This window comes from Henckelia pumila, chromosome 1, assembly GCF_033568475.1.
Source record: "Henckelia pumila isolate YLH828 chromosome 1, ASM3356847v2, whole genome shotgun sequence".
NCBI classification, from domain to species: Eukaryota; Viridiplantae; Streptophyta; class Magnoliopsida; order Lamiales; family Gesneriaceae; genus Henckelia; species Henckelia pumila.
The window spans coordinates 87,098,597-87,110,673 of NC_133120.1; the positions used below are offsets into that span (position 1 = coordinate 87,098,597).

General features: G+C 35.8%; 3 protein-coding genes across 5 annotated transcripts; 1 reads left to right on the forward strand and 2 right to left on the reverse strand.

Moving 5' to 3' along the window:
• Positions 1-760: 760 nt before the first annotated feature.
• Positions 761-2,349, reverse strand: LOC140876407 (protein STRICTOSIDINE SYNTHASE-LIKE 13). The gene is made up of 4 exons (XM_073280357.1): positions 1,979-2,349; positions 1,595-1,882; positions 1,341-1,508; positions 761-1,244 (listed from the first exon to the last, which is right to left on the reverse strand). The coding sequence occupies exons 1-4, from the start codon at positions 2,347-2,349 to the stop codon at positions 836-838; spliced, it is 1,236 nt and encodes a 411-aa protein (XP_073136458.1). The 3' UTR covers positions 761-835.
• A 543-nt stretch (positions 2,350-2,892) lies between these two features.
• LOC140875625 (protein ENHANCED DISEASE RESISTANCE 2-like) lies at positions 2,893-5,496 on the forward strand. 3 transcript variants are annotated; one of them, XM_073279355.1, is made up of 3 exons: positions 2,893-3,105; positions 3,581-4,546; positions 5,249-5,496. In XM_073279355.1, the coding sequence occupies exon 2, from the start codon at positions 3,596-3,598 to the stop codon at positions 4,544-4,546; it is 951 nt and encodes a 316-aa protein (XP_073135456.1). In that variant the 5' UTR covers positions 2,893-3,105; positions 3,581-3,595; the 3' UTR covers positions 5,249-5,496. The 3 variants fall into 3 exon arrangements, with proteins under 3 accessions (XP_073135456.1, XP_073135455.1, XP_073135453.1); XM_073279354.1 differs by having other exon boundaries at positions 2,893-3,087; XM_073279352.1 differs by lacking the exon at positions 2,893-3,105 and adding an exon at positions 3,121-3,276.
• A 4,986-nt stretch (positions 5,497-10,482) lies between these two features.
• On the reverse strand, positions 10,483-11,839 carry LOC140875280 (RHOMBOID-like protein 13). The gene is made up of 2 exons (XM_073278930.1): positions 11,817-11,839; positions 10,483-11,732 (listed from the first exon to the last, which is right to left on the reverse strand). The coding sequence occupies exon 2, from the start codon at positions 11,428-11,430 to the stop codon at positions 10,615-10,617; it is 816 nt and encodes a 271-aa protein (XP_073135031.1). The 5' UTR covers positions 11,431-11,732; positions 11,817-11,839; the 3' UTR covers positions 10,483-10,614.
• Between the last annotated feature and the right edge of the window lie 238 nt (positions 11,840-12,077).

The window sequence follows — 12,077 nt, forward strand, 5'->3', positions numbered from 1 at the left end:
CTAATTAAAATTGTCAAATAAATTGATTGTATTATATATTAAATACAAAAATTGGGAAAAAAAATAATTAAATAAAAAAAAAGAAATTGAGATAGTGGAGGAAAACGTTTTAAGGTGTGTGTGTGTGTTTTTTTTATAAAAAAAAATTTATATTTTGTGGGCATGTCTCTTACATAATAATAGTAATAAATAAGTAAAATTATTTATTCTTTAACCAATTTATTATCTGATTATATTAATTTAATAGCATGCTCAAGCAAACATGATATATTTTTGTCTCAAATTATGAAAATTCATAATATAACCTAAATTTAATTGAAAATTAATCGTTTGAAACTAAATTCTTGTATTTCTTAAAATAAAATTTACCAGGAAATCGATTTGACCCGAAAATTATAATTTAGTTTTTTAAATATAATTATAATAAATATTAATAGTAAGTTTCATAATATTTTATTTTAATAAAATCTAATTAAATTAATTTATATAAAATATCATCTAATTATTCCAAAATTAAATATAGTTAGGAATAAAATATATATTTCCTTCTTGGGTTTGTCCTATGAAAAATATAGTGGAATGAATTAAATTTGATAGTTAGTTTCACAATTACTCGAGTTTTTCCATTACAACTAATATTAAAAAAAAATTCCCCATCAAACCAATCATCGTAACATTGTAATTTATAATATAACAAAAGAAAGTAATAATCTAATGACATGAAAAACAAAGAACAAATTATAATTTAAGGTTGAATACACAGAGAGTATAATGCCATATTTCCTCTAACAATGATCACCAATCATACAAGATTGGATCAAATTCATACATGTAACTAAATTTGCAGAGGATAAGGAAGAGTTGTAATATGGTTGTGAGCCACAGTTCCAATCCACAACTTCCCATTTACCTCTTTCACTTCGCTCACCAACTTCATCACAGCACCTTCCTTGTCTTCAAGAACATCCAGAATGTCCCCTTCATCGTTCAGCTTTGATATCACAGTATACATTCTCATCCCCGCCATTCTAGCCAGATATCTCATCGGGATCGGTAGCCGGAAGTACACGCTTCTCAGCCATGGGTTGTGGACGAGAATCTCTTGTGCACGAGTCCTGCAGCAGTCTATCGCCACCCAAAAATCTCCCTTGTCGTTTATTCTCACGTTGTCTGGGAATCCCGGTAGATTTGCAACAAGTTGTGTCGTGCCCGTTTTCGGACCCTTTAAGAAGTATTTCATGATCCTGTGACATGGTTAGGAATCCGATCACATCATGTTTATGTAGTATGTATAAGGCCACACAGGTCTTGATAATATAATAACAGAGTACTCTGCTTGCCTGCAATTTGTAGTCTCCGTGTAGAGTAGAAAAGATTGGTCTTTTGAGAATTGGACTCCATTAGGAAATGCTAATCCTTCCAACACAACATGTGTTGTTTTTGTTGGAGGGTCATATCTAAGAAGTCTCCCACTTGCTTCCCCTTCCAACAAGATGAAGAAATGGTTCCTGCATTCAAGATTTTGTTTTGTAATTACTTGCCAAAATTGAGGTACCAAATCAGTTTAAACATCTTAATCATACTAGGATCTTACACCCTATTGTACTTCTTGCTAGTATCCGTGAAAAAGATGGATCCATTGCTATGAATATCAAGGTCGTTGGCAAAAAGAATAGGCGTGCCATCGTCGACCTGCGTCGCCAAAGGCGTGGCCAGGCCTCCTTCGGGACCTACCACTAGTAGGCCATAATAAGCATCAGCAATATACAGGTCTCCGCTTTTAGCGTCGAACCTCAGGCCAAGAGGTCGCCCGCAATCTGACTCGGACTTCCATTGCTTTGCTGTAGTTGAATCGACACCTTTTGCACATAGTTTCTCAGACCTGCGACATGCAGAGTTGCATAAAATGGTTACTTAATTAATTAACTCTATCCATGCTTTTTGTGCTTATATATATTTGGTGCAAAAATGAACTTACCAATTAGGTGTAACTAGTGCAAATGTTTCCCACCCAACATCTTCCCCCATCCACCTAACCACACGCCCATCAGCTAGTCCAGCATATGGACCACGACCCCGAGAATCAAATTCCAACGACTCCGGCCCGAAAACCTCATCCTTAAACTCCAATATCCCTAGTCCAAGCCGGCTCCGGTTATCCCCCGGCCAACTCTCCATGACTTGGTGGTAACGTGCGATGTCGTTCTTTACCGGCCTAAAGTCTTTTCCCCCGACGGGACTCAACCCGAACGGGTCCATAACCATAAAGCTTAATGCCAACACAAATAGCACAAGATATGGATGCTGCAATAGAATCCCATCTTTTATTTGCAATGTTCTTGTCTCCATTTGGGATGAAGGAAAGTAAGTGTGTTTTGTGCCACTGTTTTGCGGCAATTCATGTCGAGCAATGTTGTGAAATGGTAATATAGGATTTGGACTCTTTAAATTCATGTGAGAATCGTGAGACATTTTGTGGTTTGGGAGTAGATTCTTCATGGATTTGGTGTTTATTTGTTTTTGTTGATAATTTGACATAGGACGTGACAAAAATATACATTTATTATAACTTTGAGGGTGACCAACTAGGGATGGCAACTGGCAAGGAGATGGACTCATCTCGCTTAAAAAAAAAAAGAAAAGAAACTTATTTTTCTCTATTTAAAACCCGTGGTCCAATTCAAATTGAGTCACTTAATTTATCTTTTCTCAATTTAATTAGAGAAAGTAAATAACTTATTCTAAAAAATTCAGGTAAAATGATAAAAATATTGAAATTTGATTCTATTTATTATTTTTACAAAATTAAATTACTCTTTTTTCGGAAAAAAAAATTAATTAATTAAAATATTCCCTTTACTTTGATGTTGGCATTTCTGGATTAAAGTCTGAATGGGTTCTCAACTTTGCGTGAGGAACCCAACTTATGTTTGATAAATCAAAGAAACACAGCCTACCATATTGCAATCTCACGCACGAATCCAACCAAGAATTTGGTGCCTGTAACGATCCCAACTTGGCAATTTCATTTCAGTGATCGGAACCCTAATATCAAAATTCAGTTTTTTTTTCCCCAGCTGGATTAAGGTTTAGTCTCGCAATTCGGTCTCTGTTCCTCTTTTTCTTTTTTCTTTTTTTTTTATCATGTGATTGTTTCTGTGATCAATTTATTTCTTTGCAATTTCGTTGTTTGGGCCTGTGAATTTTGCCATTTTTTCCACGCAGATCATTTATGGGTTTGTGTAGGGCATGTTATGTTGCTTTCCTTGGGTTCAGGTGTTGTGCTCGAATCTTGTATGTGAATGATTGGATTTTTAGTATCTCCATTGAGAGTGAAGAGGTTAATGAATGTTTATAAGATTATGCAATCATTGTTAAGTTCAAGTGACCATTAGTCTTGAATTTGATTATAATGGTGTATAAATTTGTGAAAAGTTTTTATTCTATTTTTCCCCCCCTTTTTTTGGTTCGTGGTATGCACGTCTGTTGTTGGATTGATGTTCTTGAAAAATTATATTTGTGCATTCTTTCTGTAGCTGCCCACTTTTTGATTTCTCCCTCCATAACAATTTGCTGACAGGTGATTTATCTTAGCATGGGATATTCTGAAAAGAACCAGGATCAGGAATGGATTGAGAGAGTTAAATCAGAAGGCGCTATCCCTCTTCTCGAGCCAGATAACTGTTCTAATGGCTGGGCTTCTCCTCCTGGAGATGTTTTCTTGGTTAGAGGACCAGAATACCTGAAGACGAAGGCTAAGATCCCTGGTGGGGATTATTTGCTGAAGCCTATAGGTTTTGACTGGATCAAAGGAACGGCAAAAGTTGCTGAGCTGTTGAGCAATCCCAAAAATCGCATTAGGAGAATTCTTGATGAGGAGTTTGCAAAGGGTAATAAGCCTTTTGTCTGGGCTTTCAATTTACAAGTCTCGAGTAAAGACAACTATAGCGCTGTTGCATATTTCGTGGACAGTGAACCTAGACTAGAAGACTCACTAATTACCCGATTCATTAACGGTGATGATGGATTCAGAAATTCAAGATTAAAATTGATAGCGAATATTGTCCAAGGCCCTTGGATTGTGAGAAAAGCTGTTGGTGAGCAGGCTATCTGCATTATTGGTCGGGCTCTTACTTGCAAGTATAGTACTGGAGAGAACTTCATGGAAGTTGACATTGATATCGGGTCTTCAATGGTTGCAAATGCAATTGTTCATCTAGCATTTGGGTACTTGACCACCCTTACAGTTGATTTAGCTTTCCTTATTGAAGGTCAAACCGAATCAGAGCTCCCAGAGCGAATCTTAGGAGCTGTAAGATTCTCTGAGCTGAATACTGTATCAGCCAGGTCAGTTGAACTGCCTCCTGAAGGAAGCACGTGGAATTTGCAGTCATCTCTGCCTACCAGTTTCTGGAAATCAGTTGGGCAGGGATTTTCACAACTTCTGAATCCTAGTGGTCAAGGGAGTGATTCCAATTCAAGTGCATCGTATGTCAATGGGGTCATTGATCATGACAAAAATAGTGAAGATCTGAAGAAACAATAGGTACAAATCTTCAATCTCTCAAGTAGATTACCTTCATAGGTCATATACTTCTGAATCCGTGTTGGGTGATTACCCTTGTAAAATTTTGATCACTGTGGCATAGTTCATGTAGTTAGTCCTTTTTGGATGAGTTTCCCTCGTTTTCATATGTTTTTGATTGGCTATTGTTGTCGAGGTGCCTACCAGGATTAATGCTGATCATCTTTCCTTTTTAACCAAATGATGTTGTATAGCACTTGAATCCTGGGAAACTGCGTGTCTATGTGCTTTTTTGGTGCCGACGAATCAGGTCTACAAGGAATTCCATGATAACACATTATATATCATTTTGAGAAATTTTTTTGGAGCGAATTAAGAATGAATGTGCCTGAATGACTTCTTATTGCTAGCAATGCTTTCAGTTATTTGGATTTGAATAATGAAAATGCATTTCTTTTTCCACCACGACCTTCAAAATAACTACTGCTATTCTTGGCCACTGTCTTCTATTCTGTCAGTATCTTGACGTATATGCCATCCATGAAGCTGATGCTAGATGCTACATAAACTCTTCTGTTGCTGCTATTCTTGCAACTATGGATTCTGACATCAAAATGTCTAACTTCTTGTAAACTATTTGTATGCATGCTAAATATTTGAAGTCATCTTGATGTGTCAGTATACTTTATATGGTAAATTAACAATGGCCAATTATTTTGACAGGTGCAGATTGGATTTCTTTCATTAAACACCGGGTGAAATGAAGTATTTGAGCTGGATGGTCCTCGGTGCTATTTAATCCTCTTTTGTGCTTTGCTTCTTCCTTTTTCCTATTCGTTGCTGTATATGATATAGAAACGCACTGCCGGGGCTGTTAAAAGTTCATTCGTTTAGCATTTGACACCAGCTTTAACTTTGATTACACTATGATTCAGAATTCTTTCATCCGTCAATAGAAATAACCTTTTGCTTCTTTGGAGAATAATTGCACGATCAATGTTTTTTGTGCACCTAGTCGTAGCAGCGATTGTCATAAGCTTGTACAGTATAATGATCGAATCGGAACAAACTAAAATTGATATAAAAACCAACTTCATGGATTCTAACTCAAAACAGTTTAGCAATAATTGGAAGGGAGATTTTTGGGTTACATTATTCGCACGAAGCATCGACTTTATTCCATATGTATCTTGTTTAATTAGTTGCCTCTGTGCCAGTAACATTTATGACACAATTTTAAAATTTTTAATTTTATTTTATTAATATAGAATCGGCGACAGTTCTTAACGTACGCAATATCTACATTTAAATCACCTTTGAATGTGTTTATGCTTTCCATCATATTCAAGGCATGTTATTTAGCTTATTGGTGTGGAAACCTCTGCTAATCAAACGATGGAAACGCATCAAAACCAACTAATATGTATGTATTATATATATATATCAAAATTCAGCAATTTCATAAACCAACCAAAATTTCAGAAACAAACAAACAAACAAAACCAACACTAATAAAATCTCGACAAAAATTCACCTAACTCAACCATAAAAATCTAATCTAATGTAAGTAACAAACATCAAAAAAATAAATGCATGAGTCCCTTAGTAAGCGGGACTACATGCTACCTCCATGTAGTGGTATATATTTTTCTTTGCGAATGATAGATCTTTAATGGTGGGCAAGCAGTCGTTTGTCAAGATGGCGAATCCGATGCAACAGCCTGCTCCATCAGTCATGAACCCATTGCTGATGTTTTGTGGAACGAACTCCCTTTCTGCTTCTGAAGTATTACTTGCATCAGAAACATGTGGTTTTTTTGGATTGCATGAATCATATAACACCGTGTCTATCGAACATGTCGAGGGGCGGGTGTGATGGAACGGTGATGGTGATGGTGTTGGAACATCAGGAGATGGTGATGGTGATGGAGATGGGGTTGGAACATCAGGAGATGGTGATGGAGATGGCGGTGATGGTGATGGTGTTGGGGTTGAAACATCAGGAGATGGAGCCGGTGATGGAGATGGCGGTAATGGTGATGGGGTTGGAACATCAGGAGATGGAGCTGGTGATGGAGATGGCGGTGATGGTGTTGGAACATCAGGAGATGGAGATGGCGGTGATGGTGCTGGGGGTGGAACATCAGGAGATGGAGCCGGTGATGGAGATGGCGGTGATGGTGTTGGGGTTGGAACATCGGGAGCTGGTGTTGGAGATGGCGGTGATGGTGTTGGGGATGGAACATCAGGAGATGGAGCCGGTGATGGAGATGGCGGTGATGGTGTTGGGGTTGGAACATCGGGAGATGGAGCTGGTGTTGGAGATGGCGGTGATGGTGTTGGGGATGGAACATCAGGAGATGGAGCCGGTGATGGAGATGGCGGTGATGGTGTTGGGGTTGGAACATCGGGAGATGGAGCTGGTGTTGGAGATGGCGGTGATGGTGTTGGGGATGGAACATCAGGAGATGGAGCTGGTGATGGAGATGGAGGTGATGGTGTTGGGGTTGGAGCTGGTGTTGGAGATGGCGGTGATGGTGTTGGGACATCAGGAGATGGAACTGGTGATGGAGATGACGGTCATGGTGTTGGGGTTGGAACATAAGGAGATGGAGACGGTGTTGGAACATCTGGAGAAGGTGATGGCGATGGTGTTGGGACATCTGGAGAAGGTGATGGGGTTGGGGAGTCGGGAGATGGAGATGGAGATGGCGGTAATGTGTCAGGAGATGGTTTTGGGGTTGGGGTGATTGGAGATGGCGACGGCGACGGCACTGGAGGAGGTAGAGGCGGCAAAGGCTTACGACCATCATCACAAATATTCTTCACAACTTGAAGCAATTTACGGTCCATGGGATTCAAGCTGCTCATGTAGCAATGTTTGGTGATCTTTCTAACTTGCAAGCAGCAGTATGCACGTATATCTTGCAGTTCCGGAAGAAAAAAATCTGATTTTCCACAAGTATCCAAAAGTTCGCTCACCGATTGACATATTTTATGTGGATTCGATGATGACACACGAGGTGATGGTGGAAGAGGCGAACTTTGGCTTAGTGACAGAAGAATATACAACGGCAAAAAGAAAACTATCAGTTTTTTTGATACCATTGTATAACTTTCTATTACTATGGGAATGAAGAATGAATAATACGATTAGTGGTCTGGGAATGAAGAATGAATAATACGAATAATGGTCTGGGAATGAAGAATGAATAATTTGAGTCCGATGTCACGATTAATGGTCTGGCACCTGGATTTTATAGAGCTAAGGAGTAGAGTTGAGTTTGCTTAGAATTCTGATCAAATCAATATTGATCACATCTTGTTTCATTTTAATATGTATCATCAATATTTAGCCCAAAAATTATGAGGATATATATTATTTATGATTATCTTATGATTATTATCAGTAAATCAATCAATCTAGTCGAGTTTCATTTAATTTGAGCTTCATACCGACATATACGAGTTTGCATGAATTTTAAGATCACATTGCTTTAACTATACGTACATTTATCTTGAAATATTTCACAAGTTTTTTATATTTATTATTAGAGTGATAACAAATTTTGCGTTTGTTTCAACTTGGATGGTGGAGTTGTGTTTTATTTAGTTTGGACTTCATTGTAACTTGTAAGTTTATATGTTCGATCCATCTCCTATGAAATTTGAATGATTTCATCATAATTCAAATATATCATAATTGATTATTTAGATAATGTGATGCATATAAAAATAAATTAGTTTGGTATTTAGAATAATCAAAACTCAATCAGAATGATAAATAAACGTGATTCTAGTTTCTACGCTGTACTTTTGTTGGTGATTAAGGGATTTGATCTAATCTTTACAATGTAATATTCGTCTTTATCTTATATAAATAAGAATCTATTTGTCATCGTTAACCATCAATTCCGCCATTAACATATTTCTTTGATAATTTTATTATCATCAAAATTGTATTTTTTATATTTATAATTCACTAACATGTGAATTCACACGCGAACCTATATTTTATTTTGCACAGTTATTTTTTATTCTACATTTTTAGCTTTATTCTTTTTAATCTTTCGAAATACTTAATTTTATGTTATGTAAATTATAAAAATTAGTCCTAATAATATATAAGATGATGTTTTCTATCATTATATTATTTTAAACGCATTATTAGTTCAGTAGTGTAAATATGAATTAATAATACAAATAATTTTTATTTTGTTGTCATAATACAAAAATTAAGTATCTCGTACTTATCAATCCATTGAATATCATATATAAATAATGAAAATTAGTCCTGACAATATATATATATATATATATATATATATATATATATATATATATATATATATGTTGCCCACCTAATGCTCACTACCATACCCACCAATGATATGACATGTGACATTATTCTATTGAATGTGATAAAGATGTGATAAATTGTAGGTCCAATAGAACCAATGATTGATGGACATGATGGGTGGACAGCATAGTAAAACTCTATATATATATATATATATATATATATACTATTTTATAATAGTTGAGGTAATTAGAAAAACTGTTTTTGGTGTGGCATGACTACACCAAAAATTCTTTTCCATTCTGCCCTTCTCTTTAAGTATTTTTTTTTTTTCAGAAAAGTCTCTTAAATAAATTTATACAAAACTTTTCCAATAAAAAAACTCAACGACCGTTAAAAAAAATAAAAAAATACATAATTATTTTATAAAATTAGATTTTCGATCCACAAGTTTTATGTATATATATATATATATATATATATATATATATATATCTTATGTTACACACGCAATGTGTGTGCTGCGGTGACTAATATATATAATGATGTTAATACCTACGTATTGCTTATTTTTAATCATGTTTATAAATTTTTTGATAATTCAAATTTGAAAATTAATTTTACTGAAATTTTAAAGTTTTTTTAGATCTTTTTGTGGCAATCCATTCAAAATCTTTTAATAGCTTCGTAATTCTATTTGATTATACGTATTAAAATTTATAACATTTTGTGCAATTTATTAAGTTTGTTTTACTTCTATTCATAACTTTCAATTTATATGAACTTGAATTCTGATTCTGATTTAATGTACTTTATGCAATGTATTCGATCTATTTCATGAGAATACCCATTGGTTTTAATTTATGATAGTTGATTATTTCAAAAATACTGAAGTTTTCATTCGAGACTCCTAGTTCTCCCTCATTTCACTTTTTGGAAATTTACATTCCTACCTTAGCATGATACAGCGGTGATAAAGTAAAAGGGAACATCATCAAATTTTTTTTTTTTTTTTTTTAAAAAAAGAATTATAGTGTAATTTTTGTCCCATTAATTCCAATAATTTGAGTTCAACAAATACAAAAACTGGATAATAAATCATAAATGTCCCTATTGAATCTGAAGCAAACTAAAGAAAAGTTTCATCGGCATTCATATCAAACTTGTTCATGTTATGACTTGATTATGATATATATATAAGCTATGCAAACTTGGAAGCCTACACTCATGCTAAGATCATAGTGATGTGATCAAGCTATGCAAAAATTCGACCTAGAAAAGTTCAGCGGATACCAATGCAAGATTACAGCTAAATCATATCCAATGTGCAGAAATACAATCAACATTTGCTATCTCAAAGAATCGTTTGAATTAAGAGCTCTCCAATGCCATCATCAACCAAAAATTAAGTTGGCGTCCGCGCAACTATAGTCAATCCATTCGTCATTCAATCAGTGATATTATACCAAATAATATGTATACGTATGAGGATAAAGAACCTAATTTTCCCTCTAACCATATTTAACTGGAAAATAAGTATCAAATACAAATGAGTCCTCACCTTATTTTCCGCTCACCGAAGTCATTTTCTAACTCGTAGAAAGAAAATCATTTCATATGAAACATAAATATTGTCAAGGAAATCAAAAAAATGCCATGAGAAAATGACCCTGTTTTCCATTGATAATTGTTGAATTGATATACATCGAAACAAAGATTATTGGCTGGCACTATTGTATTCCATGAAAAATCTTAGTAGCATAGTATCATGTGAAATTCTTGGCATAAGCTACACAAGATTGGCACCAACATCAGGCGACGAGCTCATCTGCAAGGTTCTACCATTTCCAGAAGCAAGAAATCGCACAGATGGCAATGAAGGATCTGTCACTGATTCAATCACAAGAAAGTTGAAATCATATGTACCGGACTTCTTCAAACTATAAACAAATACAAGAACAACCCATCCAAGCATAGATACCGCCCAATAATTATTCATCCCGTGTATCAAACCCCAGGCGATAGAGTACCCAACAATGATTCCTGATAAATGGCCAATAAAACTAGCTTGTGGGACAATTATAGAGGTGAAAATCAGCGACTCAAATGGCGCAAAACTGATAGGAAGTGACAGAAACCCAAAAAGTTCCAACTTTGAAGAGGGTTGCTTTGCAGACAAAATAGTCATCCACCCGAAAACAACACAAGAGTACCCGACAGCAGTTACTCTCCTGAAATACTCCAGCTTGAACTTCTGAATCAAGACATGGTAGATCCCAAGAACCAGCAATCCCGACAGAACAACCAACAGCAACGTATAGTGTAGATAATATTCTACCCCAAGACCCATGTCTCCTAATTTTTCAATAATCCCCAAGCTCCAAAGTGCACTCATATTAAAAACAAGATGAAGGACGCTAATATGTGAAAATGCAGAAGTTATTATCCTCCAATGATGACTCTCTAACGCAGTTTCGTAACTCAAACCAACATGTGAATATCCTATATTCTTCTTCTGAATATAGAACCAAATCAAACTACATACCCCTATTACACAACTTGTAGCTGGCTTTTCCCATATCTCATAAAACAATGGCTTCCCCATCCAAATAGCCACAATATATCAACTAAAGGCTGTAACTTTCCGATAAATTAATAACAAAAACTCTATATTGTACAATGGGTATACTCAGAATAAAGCCGCGGTCCTTCGACGAATTGCTCGTCAACTAATAACCAAATACAACTTCAAGAATTTTCTCAGAAACCCACCGCCACGCAATAGTGGAAATTTACCCGCACAAAATACTAGCAAATGCGTAATATGCAAAACCCGTGATCCCTAAATATCACAATCCGGTATGCTTTATACAAGGAGAAAAATGACCATCAAAGTGCCTACAAATACTAAAAAAATACGAAATTTATCACCAAAGAGCGAAGTCCGAAGAACGATAGAACACGAGATTCAGAAGGGAAAACGAGTATTACCTAGTTCGAGGCTGAGAGTGACGATCTCTCTTTCGTCTCCGAAGGGTCTTTCTCTAAAAATTAAAGGGACTGGACTATAGCCCGTCATCAATTTGGGTTGGGTTTGGGCTTGTCTGATCGAACCGTCCCGCTACACATATTAAGTTGAGTAACTTGGGTCCAAATTTTGTCCAATTCATTTAAATTTGGGCCTAAAATAGATCAGCTTGCACGGGTCCAGGTAGCCTTGGGTTGGCCCACAGGCAGGATGAGAAATTTAAA

Excerpts from the sequence above, each read along its gene's own strand:
- LOC140876407 (XM_073280357.1), bottom strand. The coding sequence starts at position 2,349 with ATGGAGACAAGAACATTGCAAATAAAAGATGGGATTCTATTGCAGCAT. Across the intron at positions 1,509-1,594 it reads AGCAAGAAGTACAATAGGGT|GAACCATTTCTTCATCTTGT; the intron begins GTAAGATCCTAG and ends TCTTGAATGCAG. Across the intron at positions 1,245-1,340 it reads ACGGAGACTACAAATTGCAG|GATCATGAAATACTTCTTAA; the intron begins GCAAGCAGAGTA and ends ACCATGTCACAG.
- LOC140875625 (XM_073279352.1), top strand. The coding sequence starts at position 3,250 with ATGTTATGTTGCTTTCCTTGGGTTCAG. Across the intron at positions 3,277-3,580 it reads GTTGCTTTCCTTGGGTTCAG|GTGATTTATCTTAGCATGGG; the intron begins GTGTTGTGCTCG and ends ATTTGCTGACAG.
- LOC140875280 (XM_073278930.1), bottom strand. The coding sequence starts at position 11,430 with ATGGGGAAGCCATTGTTTTATGAGATATGGGAAAAGCCAGCTACAAGT.